We start from the raw sequence: 18,654 nt of genomic DNA, 5'->3' as shown, positions 1-18,654 counted from the left end.
TCTCTAAACAAGCTAAGCAGAAAAACTGCAGTTTTGAAATTAGGTGAAAATGTTAAAAATCCTGGTGCAAATACCCAGAAAAAAGTAACCATGAGAGGCCAGAGCCCAGGAGGGGTCGATTGGCAGCCACAGGAGGGCAACAACCAAGGGGCACTTCTGCAAGGAAGAGCAGAGCATAAACTACAAGTAAAACAGCAGCATTCTTCTCTCATATTTTATTTCCATTTAATTGCCAGTTTCACCTCTTTTAAAAAAGAAATACATTAATTTCTACAGGATTCAAGAAGATGTACGTTCAGAGAAATTACTACAGGACACAGGCCCTGTGAAGTGCAGCAGTGATTTTTGGCAGCACAGTCAAGGCATGGCATAAAATGGAGTAGCATCTGTGCACACAAAATGGCAGGGAAAAGCATCCATGACGGCACATTTTGACCAAATATGTTTTCAATTTATTACAGTATGAGAAAAATAACGACAAATGAAAGAAACAGAAGGAATAATTTTGCCTTGGCAAAGGCACTTTTAAGTGCAAACTCCATCCAGCAGCTGTAAAGCAGCCCAGTGCATCCCAGAATGAATCATCACTTCATCCCCACTCCAGCTCCTCAGGCACATCACCAACTCCTTTAAATAGCAGTCTGGCTTTAAATGGAATTGTGCAAATTCTTTGTGGGACCTATCACTTTGCTTCCTGGCTCTCTGCACACAGATGGTCCCATCACTCGGCCTTAACCATTTCCATGGGCCAGGCCAGTACCTTCTTAGCTCCTGCACAGTTCCTGCCTGCAGCATGGAACCACCTACAATCCAGCCAGGAAAACTTCCCTGCACAAAGAGTGAAGCACGTTTATAAATTAATAAACCAGTACAGCTTCAGCAGCAAAGGCCAAACTATTCTTGACTTGCCAGAGAAACCAGAATTCTGCAGCTAAACAGCTTCATCCAAGACCCTGCTCGATTTATTCCCAAATCTGTAACACTGATTGCCCAGAAGGACCTGACTCCCATGCAGGTGCACATGTGCTTCCTCCAGGAGCTGAAAATGGAACTATCATTGTCCATATGTGCTGTATAGATGTGCTTGCAGAGAAGCAAGCTCCTGAAAGAAAAATATTCCAAGAAAAATAATGTCTCCCAGCCTATGCACATGCTAATTTTATAGGCAGACAGAAGCTCACTGTTCAAATTAATAACTGGCACTAATGAAGGAACAGATTGTTTTCTATTCTTTGCTGTTAGGTCCTTGAACACTAGGATGAACCAATACTCACTCTTTCTTTCTCCTTCCAGCTTTAACCCTTGGCATAGCTCATTCTGGATTTTTTTTCCCTGAGAGACATCCTCATCTCAAGCAACCTCAGGAAGGGAGGAAATATAGTCCTAGCCATAGTAAACTCTCCTGTACCATACTGGGAAAGAATTCTTTCCTGTAAGAATTCCTTCTTCTCACAGGGAAGAATCTTCTTCCCCCAGCCTTGGCACAGGCTGCCCAGAGAAGCTGTTGCTGCCCCATCCCTGGAAGTGTCCCTTGGAAGTCTCCTTTAGAAGCTCTCTAGTAGTTTAGTATCTTCCTTATATTGTAGTTCCCAAACTGCCCCCCAGCACTCGAGGTGAGGCCAGCCCAGAGCAGAGCAGAGCAGAGCAGAGTGTGACAATCCCTCCCTGGCCTGACTGGCCATGCTGGGCCTGGGGCCCCTCAGCACAGGGATGTGCTCCCTGGCTGCCAGGGCAGTGCTGACTATATCCAACTTTCCACCCAGAATGATTCCCAGGTCCCCTTGCACAGTCCTGCTCTCCAGCATCTCGTTCCCCAGCCTGCCCGTACATGCATGGTTGCCCCATCCCAGGTGCACAATCTGGCACTTTCCCTTGTTGAACTTCACTGGGTGGTTGTTGGTCCAGCCCTCCACTTTGTCCAGGTCTCTCTGCAGAGCCTCCCTTCACTTCACTGGAAAAGGGAAAGCTAAATTAATCTGAAACATTTTCTTGGTAGTCTGAAGTGCTTCAGGTCAAACATTCCACTCCCTGGAACACCCCATGGGCTGGGAACCAGCCTGCACCTGCTCCAGGGCATGTAAACCAGGGCCAGCAGCTGAGTGTGACTGGGAACAAGGCAGGCTGGGATGAGGCACCAGGAGAGAACCAGAAGACACAGTGAATACAAGGCACACATAAAGAGAACTGGCCCCCATAAACTTTTCACAGGTGCCAGTGCCCACCTGAGCTCAGGCAGTGATTATAAAGGATCTAGACAAAACAGACAGTTCTGAGACAGAGATCCATTTCTCAGTAAGGCTTTGAGTGCATGTGTTTAAGTTCTGTTCCTAAATTAATTCCCACAAAAGACAGGCCAGAGTTCTTCAAACAGTTGTGATCCTTCATTCCAGTATATAAAATGCATATGCAAACATGGCTTCAGACCCATGCTCACTTAAGAGATCAATTTAAAGCTTGTAATAAAAATATTTTTTATACAAACGATAAATACTTTAAGCATTTACAAAAATAAACAGTCCATTCAAATAAATAAGGACATTTATAGCTGAAATTCTGAACACATCTGGAGGCAAGGCAATTATTGATGAAGCTAGTTAGTAAAATCTTTGGTATGACTGTGGGACATTTTTATGCACCATTGTCTTCCTTTGGCTGGTGTACTGTACAGACAGCTTTTCCTTAATTTCTTGATATGTCTTCCAAATACAACATACAAATATTTCTAACATGTCTTCCTATGATAATAGGAGAAAAGCCCAAGATTCTCCTGGTTCTTCCTATGACTTGTGTTTCTACAACAGAATGATGAGAGGAAAAAGAGAGAGTGAACACAGTTAAATTTCATTTTATCTAGGAAGCAGCATCTGCAAAAAATAAAAAACAACTGAAAATAATTCTAGAGGAAAGTCCATTTTTTTCAATTTGTAGAAATCAACTGCCAAGACAGGCCAACTAGGAATCTGTTCAGATTCCTTGCTGCAGGTTCAGACAAGAAGAGATTGGTCAGTTAGGGAAGTGGGCAACTTCACACCTGAGCACAGCACTGGATGGTGTGGAGCAGGTGACTGTCAGGTGGCAGACAGACAGACAACAGACAACACCCAGAGCCAGCAGCACATGGACAGCTGTAGCTGCTGGGACTTAGCAAATCCAGCCAGCATCCCCCAGCCCTGGCACTGGCCAGGCTTCCACCAGCCCCCAAGGGGTGTGGGACCCAGAAGGTTTTGGGTCTGTCTCACGACTGCTGGGAATCATGACCCATTGCTCTAGCAACAGGAGCTCACATGACTACTGTCTTTTAAAAAGAGCCCCTATTTGTGGCATCCTCTGTAGGCAAAACATGCATTATTTATACTTCAGCATGTCTGCTGTGCAATTTGTATCTGGAGCTCATTAATGAATGATGACATCTTGACCCACCCTGTCAGGGAGCCCTGTCAGATAAGGAGCCCAGCTCGTTCCATCCCTGCTGAGGGAAGGCAAGCAGGAGAAGCCCTTGAGCAGCTCACCTGAGTTATAGCAGTACCAGAACAGGGCCAGTCCTGCAGCCACACTGAAGCATGCCAGGAAAAACACCGGGCCTACAGAAAAAGGCAAAGAAACACACTGAGACAGAGCAGGGGTAGCAGAAGTTTAGCTCAGTTCATAAATCACCAATTGCTATCAATATGCATAATTAAGCATATTTAAATGAACCTAACATATTTACAATTCTGTATGTTCTGCAGCTAATGTACTGTGAAGCACATTTACTAGACTACAATTAATTTTTAATACAGTTGCTTTGCCATCATTCCCTGTTCCACTCTGCTCATCTAGCTACAGCCTACGGTATTTAAGGAAAAGTTTCCAAACCAAATCTCCCAGAAACTTCCTGCCTGGAATTGAACACAAGTTAATGGTGATAGTCAGTACTGATGTTCAATAAAGCCTTTCTAATTCATACTTATCCACTGACAAAACAGCATAAAGATTTATATCTGCTTCTTTATTACCCAATACTCTATTTGTAGTTACTAGCTCACTAGAAACAGAGATGCAATTAAATTACACCTCTGTTTGTAGATACAATTAAGCTACACCTATCAATTTAAGGACAAGTGTACTGCCTCAAATTCCTGGAGCTGACTGCATGGATAAGGACACTGGAGAAAGAGCAAAGGAGCAAGGATCTGGTTGTTCCTTGGCACATAACCTCCCAAAGAGGGTGACTAGTGCCAAAGAATTTCTAGTCTGAGTCCAGCTCAGGGAAAAAAAAAAAGTAGTAAGTAAAAATAAAATAAAATATTACTTCATTTTCTTATTTCCAAGCACTTTCTCTGTTCATCCTGTACTGTTATGATGCAGACAGCAACAGCAGTGTGGAAAGTCTGAACAGCAATTTGGTTCAATATTCAGAGAAACACCACTACCACAGACATCGAGTTAAACAGTGTTTCTGCTACTTATTTCAGGAAACTTCTGCTACTTATTTCAGGCATCTCAGGAAACTGAAAAATTCATCGAAGGTGTTTTGAATCTCTCATTATTGTATCTAAATCTTAAAATACACAACTTAAATGATAAAACAGTTTATTATACATTGAGAGAACTCTTCATCTTTATTTCAGATCTTCCTTTTCAAAATATCCTACCATGAAAAAAATACTTGTCTCTGTAATCTGGCATTGAACAAAGGAAGGTAAAAATAATTAAAATGTTTTCCTAAGGAAAATATATTTAAGCTTTTATTTCCTTTCTGTCATTGCTTTCAAATGGTTTTCAGTAAAACTGAGAGCTGAAAAAAACCTGAAAAAAATGAAAGATCAAAAAGCTATTGATGGCCTTATGCAAAATGAATAGACCTTGCTGTTTAGGCATTAAAGAAATCACAGGAAATTAAGAGTTTAGCTGTAACAGTGTAAGTAATACCATTGTAAATATTGATTAAACTCAACAGTTTCTCCAATTTCCTGGCACTGGTTTCCTTGACAGTAGCCCAGTATATTTTCCTCCATTAATTCTATTTAACTTGCGACAGTAAAGACATCACAATCCAAAGTAGTTGTTACATGAAGTGCAAATTACATGATATAACAAATTGCATCACAATCTGCAAAGCCATTCCATCCAGTGACACTGTATGATTTATTTACCCCTGTCATTTAGCATATATTGCTCCTTGTCAGTGTCTATCTCTGTGGGATCTGGGGTTTCTAGAAATAAAAGCAACACATGAAAAGTTAGTACTCAGCTCAAGCAAACAAACATAATCAGCACAGGCAAAATGGTACAAAACAACACATTTCAGAAAAATGTCCAATATTGACATAAAGTATTAACCCCTCCAATGGTAAACCACTGCTAGAGTTAAAGCTGGACTGACCAAAAGACATAGGCAGAGAGTCATCTGAATGCAACTACAAATAGCTGCAGCCTCACTTCTGATCTGCTTAAGCACTGACCACATAAATAACATTACACTTGCTTCCCAGGCTAGGAAAGCAGGAGATAATCCTCCACAATACCAGCAATTTTCATTGTAATGCATATAAACTCTTTGTTAATAGACACACTGATCTGAAAACACCACTATCATTTAATCTATCATCATTCTTTGTTCTTGAGCAAATCTCTGGGCATTGATGTATTTAGCAGGTAAAGTGCATAGTAAAAAGTTTTTGGTGCAGATAATTCCTAAATGCAGGCGCCAGTTGAAGACATGCCAAGCTTCTTTAAAACTCTGTAGGTTCTACATGCTAACATTTGGTACAAGTCATTTTGGCCTCTATCCTTTTGTAAATTCTAGTAGAAAAGGAGGTTGGCCTCAGGACAAGGTGTTCAGTAGTTTCCAGTCTGGGCAGAAAGACCCTTTCACAGCTGCCTTTGCCACACAGATGTGGAGATCACACTGCCTGCAGAAGGGGAATGCAGAACTGTCACCAGGCATGGCAGACGAGTGACTTTCCATAACACATCACCAAACTGCAACACTGTTTTAGCCAAACTTTTCTGTAGTCACAGAATCACAGAATCATAAAGGTTGGAGAACACCTGTACGATCACCAAGTCCAACTGTCAAATGTTAGGAGGATTAAAAAAGGAAAGGAAAAAAAGTAAGAGCTCAGAATCTGGCCATCAATAGGAAAACATTTCAACTGCTCTCCTTTTACACAACACCAGGATCTAGGAGAGGTGCCTCAAAAACTGCCCTGTCCACCCAGGCAGCAACAGGGGAACATCCATCTCCCCTGCTGAGGATACACCTCTCTGTGGGGAAACAGGGCATGGCTCTGGAGCAGGACAGAAGCCTCTGGAGCCCTTTGCTGTGAAGCCCGAGAGTCAGCGGAGCAGCAAGGATTGCTGCAAAGCCTCTGTGAGTCCCTAGCAGCCCCATCCAGCCTGCCCCTTTGAGGGGCTGATGTTCTCCCCAGGAATTCCAGCAAGGGAACCCTCACACTGCACAGGAGAGCACAGACAAATCTCTGCCCCTCCTCTCGCTGCGTGGGGCTGATCCGAGCCTTTATCCTTTTAGTCTATGTTAGCATGGAGAGAAATAAAAATATTTTCTGTTGTTTTCAATAGCCCTTGGAGAATCCCGTTTGCTTCAACAGTTCCGAGGCTGCCCACACCGTGTGCCTTACCCCCCCTCTAGTGGGAATGTTCAGACATTACCAAACACTTCACCGGCAATTCATACTTCACTCAAAGAGCTTTAAAATTTATGCTGGAACAAAATTTATCTTAAAAATTTAGAAGAAATATTTGAAAGGGTTTCCTGTTGAAAAGAAATCTGTCCTATGTATAGCTGCATGTAATCTAGTGCAGAACTCTATCCTGGCCATGGTTCATCCACGCTCTCATCAGTAATTTCTCCACCTGTTTGTAATGCTGCTTGTTTCAGCTCAGCCTTTAGAAGAAAATCCCCATGGTCGGGACTTTCCTCTTTCTTCACATTTACAAATTCCAGTGGCAATTCTGTAATTGTTTTGTGCCAAATTTAACAACTACCTCTAAGAGCATTATAGAATGATTGCACGATCTGAGCTGGAAGGGATCCTGAAGACCACCATCCCAGTTCCTACCCCCTGCCAAGGGCAGAGACACCCTCCACTGACCAGGGTGCTCAGGACCCCGCAGATCTTGGCCTTGAACACTCCTTGAGCACTTCCAAGGATTAACATTCAAGTAACAAACTGTGCATGTTGGAGGTCTGAAGGATAATGCCTTTAATATTGAAAATGTCCATGCTCACTTAAATGAGAAGTTACTCCTCATATTGATAAAAGAGCTTTTCCTGAAGCATAATAGTGTTTGTGGTTTTAGCTTTAAAAACTGCACAGATGTTTCTTGACCACTCAATCCAGAATGCAGACATTTGTTTTAATTACAGAACTCTAAGAAGCAGCAAGCATATTAAGACAATCATCTCAATATCAATTTCTTAGGTCAACAGAAAGAAACTGCCAAACCTCGGCACACAATAATGTTTTAACTCAGTTCTTCAAATTATCCTCATCTTTCTGAGGATGGTAACATAAACCAGTGTACTGAAATAACAGAGAATTAGTGACTTTTGATGGTTACTGAAGTCAGCAGTTTGCAGCAGCAGCAAAACAGTTTTCAGGTGCACGTGAAGCACTTCAAACACAGGTATTTGCTATGCAGAGTCTGAACATGAGAAACCCTAACCCTGCCTACTCATGGCTACCTGAGGAAAGCTCAGAGTCACCACGTAAATCATGTGCAAGAATGAGCACCTTTCTGCTACAGCTAAAAGTGAAAACATCCCACAGACCCTATCCAAGTCTCCTTCTAAAGATATATTTTCAAAAATGGCTTGTAGAACATGCTATTGAACATTAAAAAAAAGCTTCAACTCTTAAACATCAAAACAGTCTTGAAATTTTATTCTTAGTGACTACACCAAGACTTCTCAAACTGCTCTTAATTCATAAAGGCTGTCTGCTAGCTGCTAGTCAGCCTGGCAGAAAAACCTGTTTCTTGAGCTGTTCCCAAGTAAAAATGATAGCTGCAAGAAAATTTTATTGAAGAGCCTGTTCCCCAAAGTGCACAATTTCTGCAAGGTGAACATCAGAACAAAGCATTGCCTTCAAGTTGCTGCGAGGCTCAGTCAATGGGGATTGGGGCTCATCTGAGATTCTGAGGGAGGATGGGCCCAGACTTCCCCAGTTCAAAAGTGTTCAGGTATGGATGTGGGGTAACTCTCCAGCCTCCCTGTGCAGCCAAGAAAATGGTCTTCCATCAGTTTGCTGGGTAGACACAAATTGCTTCTTTCACAATGAAAGACAAAATGAAGTTAATTACAATTTTACATTACAAAATCACCTTACAGCTTTTGGAAAACTCAAGTCAGAAGGAGTTATGGTATAAACCAAAAAATTATTTAAGTAACTTGTTTATTTATATTATTTATAACCTGTTTAGGTTGTTTAAATCACCTACACTGCATTTGAAATGAGGTTTTGTAATATACTGGTGAGGAAATCCACGACTCAATCAACTTACAAGTCAACTTACTCAAGATTTTTCTGCTTGGCAGGTCATTAAACAGCTGTTCAGAATTGATCTGCAAAGCTCTGTAAAACTCTTGACAGTGTCTGTCTCCTTTCTTTTGGAGGTGTTTTAACAGATCTGAGAGTCTGGTATGGAGTGAAGCCTTTGGGTTCCTGAACTGTAAGAGGAAAGCACTCATCAGAAAAGAGATTAAAACAGAAGACATATTAAAAGATCAATTTTACATCACTATGCCAGGGAACAAATTTACTTCTTTGACATGTACCAAAATAATAGGCCAAAAAGGGCAACCTAAAAAGGACATACATGCACTGCACAGCACTGAGCTTCTTATGGTCAGCACTGTCTGATGGAGAACATCTTGCCTCTGCCTCTCCTTCTGCTTTTTGCTGTCCCAATCAAGTGAAAGACACTCTGATGTCTTCCCTGCATCCAAGCTGACATAGTACTTACTATTCTACAGTTTAATTCTGATAGCTGCAGATAGAATATTTCAGAAAATCTTATCATTTGAAATAAAGTTTGATGCTTTCAAGTTTGCTCTTAGCTGCCTAGTAATGATCCCTGAAAAGGCACTTTATACTGCTTATCCTAGTCCCAATACTGGAGTGTTCATCATCCCAAGATTTCATATTTCATTGGTTTTTATTGTTTCCAGCACAATTAACTGCTGTGCATCCACTTCAATAGGCACAAATTCTCATTACTCAGGTTGGCAAACAGCTGCAGAGGAAAATAATTTTCTGTAGCACTAAACATGATGAGTATTAGGAGACCTTACAAAGAGAAGTAAAATGCATCCCTAGTCTTACACATCAAACTTATTTCAGTTTATTTGGAAAAAATCCAAAGCCATTCTCACTAAAACATCATATTTCATAGCAGCACTGTGGATAACCTTTGGAGCATACTAAGTTAGGAACAATTGCTGCTTGAGGGGGACAGGAATGCCACAGATCTTACATAACACTCCTTTATTCTGACAAAATGCCCACAGGGTCTACCAGACACAGCTGAGATTATAAGCTTCCTAAGCACTCAATAGAGTTGACACAAACTAGCCTGAGCCCACAAAAAAGCAGTTCGTTTCTGCCTAAGTGCAGAAGTCACAAATCATGTTTCAGATTCTTAATGGATTTATTTTGAAGCTCTTGAGGGAAGTGGCAAGACTGGTTCAGTAAATGATCTAGCTCTGCTCTACACCACAAAGCACTAATTGTCCCCATGGAGTTTGATTATGGCAGAATTGGACCTACTTTTCCTGATGTTAAAAATACTGACACACCAAAACCCTGTGCAGACGTGAAGCCAGCAGAGGGCAAGTACAAACTATTATAAGTAGGACTGTGGAAACTCTTAGCTGACTTTAATTTTGTCTCCACACAAGACCAGAAGCTTTTTCTCCCTAAAAAGAGCTATCCATTTTTGAAAGCTTCATGTCAGGGAGGGTGGCACCTCCATACCTGGTGGCACCACTGCAAGGTATTACTAACTCCATCCACTTCCACAGCTCCACACTTAACAGTGCGACTAACAACCCTCCACTTACCTATCAATACTTAAAATTATTAATTGGTTTCCAAAACTGATTGAGCTAGTACAGATGACTTTGTGGGCAGAGACGGATGCAGCACAGATCACATGGTGTGCCAGTCCACACCACCTCGTGAGGAGACAGGCACGCCAGGCATGTGGTCACAGGACGGGTGCCCTCCTGCCCGCAGACCGGCTCCACAATTGCGTGCTCCCGGTCATGGCAGGGACCGTGGCATTAAACTGCTGCTCAAGAGAGCGTTCTCTCCCATGACCACCTGGCACACAGAACATGCCAGCCCTGTGACTGCTCCTCTTACAGAAGATGCCAGATACAACTGGTCAGCAAGCAGGAGGTGAGGCAGACTGGCTGCACGTGGCACCAAGAGCTGTGTCGAGGAGAGGGCAGCTGAGCTAGTTACCCGCAAAAGCAACACAACAGTCAGAGACAAGCAAAACTCCTCAAATTACCTTTTCTGCTTCTTCATTGGTAAGAATTTGGGGATAAACTCTGTTAAGCTGAAGAACAATTTTATCAACCACCTGCTCATTCAGTCGGCTAGTGCTTGTAAGGAAATACATGTCATGCTGCAGCCGGTGACAATATGACTGATCTAGAGATAAAATAACACAGAACAAACCACAGCAGTTAATTAGTAAGCCATTTTTAAATTCCATAAATTTATTTTTACTACCAGTGATTAAATACCTAAAATAAAATTATCACCATCACTTCAGAAAGCTGAACTGTCTGTTAGGGAAACACAACATTGCCATGTGCTTTCAAAGACCCATCCACTTGAAATGACACAAATCTGAACTTCTGGCTGGTCACTCCAACTGCCTCTCTCTTTCCAAAGGGAGAAGGCAAATCACTTAGAAGTCAAGTTCTGATAGATATTTAATCAAATACAGCCCTGAAGTTAATAAATCACTAAAGATAAATTCTCTATCACTTATGAAGTCAGATTATGATATTTACAGTACCAGCAAGATGCTTCTTCCATCCAATAGGATGATCTGATTCTACTCTTGGAAATAACAAGGCTCATAAAAAACCTTATCATACACGACCATAAGGTGCCAGTCTGTCTGCTAGAGCACCTGCAGAAAAAACATCATGGACACCCTTTCTTAAGTTCTTCCTGATCCAATAGCAGAGTGTCTGCAGGGAGTTTGTCAGACACAATTCTTAACCTAAGCAGGGACACGCCAGACCCTGGCACCAGCCAGGATGTTGGACAAACCCTTGCACTCCTGCTCCATATGCCTGTGGTCCCTGAAAGATGTCACTAGGCACTGGCACAACACAAAACAGAACTTTCAGGTTACACTGGTTGTCAAAAACCCTTTGTAATTTTGTTCCTGCTTAACTGTTCTTAGCATAAGAAACCTCATGTTGCTTTCTGTACAAGAAACATCAAAGAGGATTTTGATTGTCACAGAATCCCCTGCATACATTTCTCCATAATCTACTTTCACTGCCCTTCTGGATAAAGCCAAAGGGCCCCTAGGACCTCCATTGCAACTTCATATTTCTCACAGTAAATTAACAAATACAGCTGCATTTTAAATTTGTAGGCTGAGATCAGCCCTTCCTTGCCATGCTGCAACATGCAAGCACTCTCATCCACACTTGGGCCCAGGAAGCATAAATGCTGGCAACACCTTTAGTCAGGCAGGCAGATATTCCCTCCCAATCAATAATTCCACTAATATTTATGTAAGGAATCTGGACACTGTCTCTTTATTATGGCTTCATCTTTGGCTTGTTTTCCTCTTAAAAGCCTTCTTAAGTTTATCGAGCAAACAAATAGGATCATTAAGGAGATAAATTTAAATACAACAGACACAAAGCCCAATGCAGCTCTCTGACATTCTCTGTAAAACACAGAACTGGCAAACATCCATTGCAGAAACCTTAGTGGTGTCTGCTGTGCAGTGCAAACATGAACTGCTACTTCCTGTAAAACTCCTGGATGATTTTCATAAACATTATACAGGAAAGCTGGCAACCAAAACTTGGAATGTTTGGATCTGATGATCAAACCATTTGTACGTGTCCATGACGAGTCCTTTCAGAAGCATTTCAGGAAAGAGAGGAAAAAGTCTCTCTCAACAAAAGGTTAGCTTAACACTAATATAGTTTTGGCTTTTCCCTTTCAAGAGCCCAAGAAAGTGGTGCCAAGGATTTAAGAAGGAGACTGTCTGCAGAGAAATGGTCTGAGATGATCAGATGGCACAGGTTACTAAATGCACCCACGAAGAGCAACTGGTCTGCTCCTCCGGGCTGGAAGGATGACAGAGAGCCAAAAAACAAAATGCTGCCCTCCCCTGCTACTCTCACCCACTGCCACGTGCTACTGGTAAGCTACCAGAAGTCAGGGGTCTCTGACAGCAAGTCAAGAGAATCACAGAATCGTTCAGGTTGGAAAAGAAACTTAAGACTACTGAGTCCAACCATCAATCCATGTTCAATCCATCACCATGTTCAGCACTAAACCATGTCCTGGAGTGCCACATCCACACATTTTTTGAACATTTCCAGGGATGGTGACACACCACTGCCCTGGGCAGCATGTACCAGGCATGGGCAACCCTTTCAATGAACAAATTTTCCTTAATATCCAATCTAAACTTCCCCTGGTGCAACAGGAGGCTGTTAGCTCCCATCTTGTTGCTCGGTGCTTGGGAGGAGAGTGGCACCCACCTGTCAGGGAATTGTAGACTTCAGTAAATAATTTTTACTGGAATTTTTAATTTTTTTTTTTTAAGAGAAGAGGAAAACGTAGCAAAACTGCAGTGAGCAAAATATTTAAAAGCATTTTACACTAGAATGCGACATTAAGTTACACACAGTCCCAGTCCTCCAAGCTCCACACGACGGCTAAAACAACCGGGTCCCCGAGCCACCAGGATAACCTGCGTGCTCCCCAGGCGCAGAGGCAAAATCCCACCGAGCCGGATGGAAGCTGGGGGTAAACAGCAGATTCCGCTGCCACGCAGCCAGCGTATCAGGGTGTGAAACGCGGCACTGCCCGGCTCCACCGGAGACACCAGGCTGGGGTTCCGCACGCCGCCGCTGCCCCGAGCCCTGCTGCCCCTGTTCCAGCGCCCGACCCGGCCGGGCCGTGCTGGGCCCCGGGGCGCTCACCCCGAGCCGCGGCCGCGCTGCACCAAACCGCGCTGCGGAGCGCGGAGACAGCGCGGCCCCGGCTGCGGCCCTGGCGGCGCGGAGGCCTCACCCGGCCGCCGCCGTGTCCCCGGCCCTTGCCCGTCCCGCACTCACCGGCCATGGCATCCCCGGCCCCGCCCGGCCCGCAGGCTGCGGCCTCCGGACTGCGGCCTTCGGCCTTCCTGCCGGGACGGGCCGGGCCGGGCCGGGCCGGGGGCGGAGCGGCCGGGCCGGCACCGCCTCCCGAGGCTGCCGGGGGTCGGAGCGCTGGGCCTCGGGGAGCCGGGGCCGTACGGGGAGAGCGGGGAGCCGGGGCAGGCGCAACCCCCGGGCCTCCTGAGCCCACTCCGGGACTCCTCATCGCTTTGAGCTTCCTTCCGGCCAAAACAGTTCTTCAAATGTCTGTACTCGCCAGGCCCGTCCCGTGCAGAGGCATGAATTTACACTTGCACAGCTTTTAAACAATTAATGCATTATTAGTAAAGGCGTGGTTTCCTTTTCCAGAAGTAATCACGCTGTCCAAAATACCGCGTCTACATCTTCACAACATCCATGTAGAATTTCTGTTTTCCTCGTGCTACAGCACAAGGCGCGTTTAAGTGCAGCTGGACACGTACGGTACACTGGGCAGGTAGTGACTCAAACCCAAGGAGCAGTGATAGCTTCTCTCATAGAAAAGATTTCAGTGAAGTACCTAATTAATTTGGATATATAACTTTGTAAGGGAAAAAGTACAAGCAAATATATGGATGTAAAATCTGCCATTTGCACTAAATTTCATCAGCAATTAATTGCCTAGCAAAGACTGGAAGAGAATGTCTTTCTAGGGATAAATGCTGCAGAGGATTGAAGCACTGTCAAATGCTGTGACATTCATGGTGCATGTCCTTGAGAAGATCGAGTATAAACATCCTGACTTTATTCTGTTTACCCTCTGGAATCCAGATCTTCCTAACAGCATGAAAAAAAAAATTAAATGGTTATTACTGCACATTGAGACCTTGATCATGCCTGCATTGGCGTGATTTTGGCAATGTATTTTAGTAAAGAAACAGAAACCTTGTGAAAAGGAACTTGGAATTTTGTAATTCCTTTTGTCATATATTTTAAGGACTATTTTGGATGGGGCTGAGCTCCCTGGTGCAGTGGAAAGTGACCCTGCCCAAGGCAGGGGTTTAGAACAAGATGAACTTTAAGGTCCCTAGCATCCCAAACCATTCTTGTGTTCTACGATTCTCCATACGTATATTAAAACATTATAGCAAGAGGGGTTGCCTAATACTAGGAAGCAGTGGGAGAATGCTGTGCTGAGGATTTGTTTTCATAACCCCTTTATACCTCTGTGAATTCATTGCATTTTGTGCTCTGCTAAAAAGTTTCCCTGGAAACTTGTAGAAATTTTAGAAGTTTTAAATGTAAAAGCTTTTAGAACTTTCTCAACTACTGGAATCTAAACCACTGAAAAGAAAACCCGGTCATCTTAGTGTGACTTAGTGTGACACGGACTGAAATCCCCAATAAAAATCTGAATGCTTTTCAGCGCACAGTGATTCCAAGCACAGTGAGTGAAGTGGAAGTGAAAACCAATCCCTCAGGAACGCTTCGATGTACAGTGCCACGCCGCCTGGAGATATTTTTGTTCTGCAGACTCAGATGAATACACACAGCAGAGGTTAAACATATCTCCTCCTAACGCCGGTGGCACGCAAGACCTCTGCAGCAAGACCGCCGTCAGGTTCGCCTTGCACACACAGATCCGGCCGCCGTGCCCGTGCTCCCGGGAGGGAAGGAGCGGGCTGGGGCTGCCCAGGGCCCTTCCCATGGTGACAGCCACATCCCGCGAGTCGGAAGCCGCGTCCCGGCCGCGGTGACGGCGAGGGACGCGAGCAGCGAGGCGACAAACGCGCACCTCACACCGCCCCGGGGCGAGCTTCCAGACGGAGCCCAGTGCCTGCCCAAACTCTCATGCCAGAGCTCCCGAATTTAGTGGCCACGCGAAGTGAGTGACCTGCACGGCAGCTTTTTATTTCCCGGCAGATTGGTTTCCGGCTTAGCTAATCTCAAATGCCAGTACTGTTTCGCCCCGCTAAACCGACCGATTTATTTGAGTGAATTATTTGACTTACTAAATGTCACCCTTGCCCTGGCAACGTCATCACGTAGTGTTTTGTTTTATCTGTTAACTGTTGAATCACAATACGCTTTGTTATTGTTCCCACCGCCAGGAGACCGCATCTCTTTAGCAACAAATTGAATCCAGATAGCGCAAGCAGTCCCTCTAACAGTCTTTCTTTGTGCTTAAGAAAATACTATAAAGTATTTCTTAAAAGCTCAGATTGCGCACTAGGCTGCCTTCAGCAAGTTTTAGTCAGTGGTTTACAAAAACAAGCTCGAAGAAGGGGAAAAAAATGTGAAGGCAGTGACGGGCTGGGCACTCCCGTCAGTCACTGCCCCTCCGGCTCTGAACTCCCGCTCCCACAGATTTGCACCTCCAGACCGCCGTTTTGCCCAAATTCCTCCTAACAAATGTGCACTTACAGCTTCTGTAGAGCATCGTCCATCGGTTTCAGGGTGGGTACGTGCCGTGCCCGGCACACGGCCCACGCGGGGCGCCCGCAGGGCAATCCTCCTTGCCGCGATAAGCAGAGGTCACGGGCAACTTGGAGAAGCGAAAGTAAAACCGGGAGGGAGCGCCTCCGGCTGTGACAGCCGGGAGCGATGGGCGGCTGCTCCTCTGCGACCGGGAGTCGGCAGCAATCTGCTGGTGATTTTAGGGGAAGAGTGATCAGCTCTGAAAACCAAGATGTTTGTTTACTCAAAGTTATGAAGGCTTTTTGTGCGTGTGCTAACAATTTTTAGAGTTGCTTTGCGTATAAAATGGGTTATTTTCCGATTTTATGTATATAATGACATTATTGGTGTGCTTACTTTTAGTTGGTTAGGAGATGAATAAAAAAGTTCTCAGACTCCAAACACAGAAAAGCAGAAGCTGTGCCGCAAATTCCCAGCCCTTTATTCCCAACCACTTAAGCCAAACCATGAAATGGGAACAGAACTGACTTGGATGAAATCATCTTCCCCCAGACGGTGCTGGGCACTGGCCAGGCTCCCCAGGGAATGGGCATGACCCCGAGGCTGCCAGAGCCCCAAAGCGTTTGGACAGCGCTGCCAGGGATGCATGCACAGGGTGGGATTGTTGGGGTGCCTGGGCAGGGCCAGGGGCTGGACTCCATGACCCCTCAGGGTCCATTTCAGCACAGGACATTCTGTGATAGCTTGGAGCATACACAGGTCTGGAAACCCCTGGTCAGTTTTATCTTCCTGTGTATTCACCTTGTACCTGGTGAATTACACACCCCTGATTCTGCTCAGTGATACTCTATCCTTGGAAATTTTAACAGCATTAGTAAAACAAGAAGATGAAGCAGATAATGGGAAAATAGTGTATCTCTTGTTCCTGGCACAAGGGAAGAATGGGCATGTAGAATAGGTCCATGTATACTGATCACAAATAGTCCTGGTAAATATTGCACAGGTTCTGGAGAATGAAAAGCCAGCTTTACAAACATGTTCAGTGCTGCACTTGGCTCCTTATCGTATCCCTTATAAAGCATAAATCAAGTTGTACACATGACAAAAAGTACTCAACTAATTATTTTTAAAAACAACAAACAATTGAATTCTTTGAAATCAGGAAGGAAATAAAGCTGTTAGAACACCCTCCCCTTAAAATAGTTGTGTAAATAAACAGTTGAAAGATTTGGGTACATGTCCCCACATGGAGGTCATCCCTGTGCCAGCTCTGAGCCTCATCTGACCTCCACAGCCAGGAATGATGGAGAGGATGGTGTGCAGCCAGTATGGAACCCACAGCCCGTGTGAAGTACTAGGCATGGGTTAAAAGCCACTACAGACTCCAGCTCATAGATACAACTTTTGTCCTGTGGGAAACACTTCTGTGAGCAGTGTGCAAGCCATCAGTTTCACAAAATACACAAGGAAGTGCAACTGCTCTGTAGCAGAAATAGGAGCTTGAATCCAGCTGGAACCACAGGCCAGCAAACATTTAAGGGTTACAAGGTTTTAAATGTCTATTTTAGAGTCTCAGCTGCTTTCATCTCCTTCCTGCACAGCACTTATTTCCCTTCTGACAAGAAGTTATGTTTGCATGAGCAATAAAGCTAACTCCACAGGGTGCAGCCATCAGAATAAGCACAGTCCCAGAGCAAGCTGAGCCACAAATCTTATATAAACAATTTGGGTGTTGCTTCCTTACCTTGGTGTAACTTTGCTGCCTCTTGTGTTAGCTGCCCAGATAAATGAGTCATGTAGTGCTTTGGCACAGGGACAGTGAAACAGCATCCCTGGCAGCTCAAGGGTGCACTTCATCCCATCCAACAGGACTCAGCTTCACTTCATGCAGAACAGGAGCCAGGCTGTCTTCTCACACAAAGTGCTGAGCCAAACATCCTAACAGGGAGTTTATTTCACTTGCAGTCATATTATTGCATTTCAAAGCCACAAAATAAAACACCAGGGAACTAAATAATGGAATTCAGTGAAGATAACCTTAGAGATAGGAAGAGGAAGGAAATTCAAAGGACCTGCAGAGGCAAGATCAAGGATATCTTGGTCACCCTTCACACGTGTACCTTAAGCATAATATTGCCAGTAGGACAGAACACCTCCCTCCCATGCCTATAATTCTTTTTAATCCTTGGTTGAGATGTATCTTCTTCGTGAAGGAATTGTTTAACCATTTGTTCAACACTTCTGGGCATCAGAGAAACCCTTCCTTTCTGGTACTTTGGAGGTTCTCTTCTCTCCCCTTATTAAAGTTAGATTTATTCCTTTCCCATTTTCTAAGGGCCAGGCCTTCAATACCCTCAAAAGGGACAAAACAAGAAAAAAAAACCCACCTTGTTTCCTGTTTCACAGGATGAACAGATTAACAATAATCAGACAATAGGCAAAGAAGTCAGGCTTTCAAAGGCTACCTCAGCCCTTCATTTGGAGAGCTCTCACAAGGGACAATGTTGCAGTGATCCCAATCTGGCTGCTCCAGGAATGCTGTCCCCACCTGCACACCAGCAGCTCTGGCACTGGGACACCTGTAGAAGCTACAGGAGGTCACTGGTAGGAACCCAAGGTGTGCCATTGTATGACACCACATCCCCCCATGTGCCATCTCCTCTCCCACAGGCTGGCAGACCTGCAGATGGGCTTTGCTGCACCCAGTCTCACATGGTCTCTAAACACAGAGCAGATGAACTGAAGACCTTCCTGATACAAAACAATGGGGCATTTAATTAAAACACTTTTTTTTTTTTCGTTCTATCGTGCTACTTTGTAAAAATAAGGGGGACTTTTCTTTCTGAAATTCTTACAAAACCCACTGGTTCAGAGAAGATTGGAATCTGAGGGTGTAC

The 18,654-nt window shown here is 44.3% G+C and overlaps 1 protein-coding gene across 5 annotated transcripts; it reads right to left on the bottom strand.

Annotated features, from left to right (window-relative positions):
* Positions 1-200: 200 nt before the first annotated feature.
* CARD19 (caspase recruitment domain family member 19) lies at positions 201-18,641 on the bottom strand. Of its 5 annotated transcripts, none has more exons than XM_062500639.1 (7): positions 17,502-18,641; positions 15,764-15,986; positions 10,522-10,664; positions 8,521-8,674; positions 5,136-5,195; positions 3,510-3,581; positions 201-2,792 (listed from the first exon to the last, which is right to left on the bottom strand). In XM_062500639.1, the coding sequence occupies exons 2-7, from the start codon at positions 15,777-15,779 to the stop codon at positions 2,680-2,682; spliced, it is 558 nt and encodes a 185-aa protein (XP_062356623.1). In that variant the 5' UTR covers positions 15,780-15,986; positions 17,502-18,641; the 3' UTR covers positions 201-2,679. The 5 variants fall into 5 exon arrangements, with proteins under 5 accessions (XP_062356623.1, XP_062356627.1, XP_062356625.1 ...); XM_062500643.1 differs by having other exon boundaries at positions 201-1,951; XM_062500642.1 differs by having other exon boundaries at positions 2,696-2,864.
* Between the last annotated feature and the right edge of the window lie 13 nt (positions 18,642-18,654).

The sequence above is a fragment of the Cinclus cinclus genome, chromosome 12 (genome assembly GCF_963662255.1).
Source record: "Cinclus cinclus chromosome 12, bCinCin1.1, whole genome shotgun sequence".
Lineage (NCBI taxonomy): Eukaryota > Metazoa > Chordata > Aves > Passeriformes > Cinclidae > Cinclus > Cinclus cinclus.
This window is presented reverse-complemented; position numbering and strand designations above follow the sequence as displayed.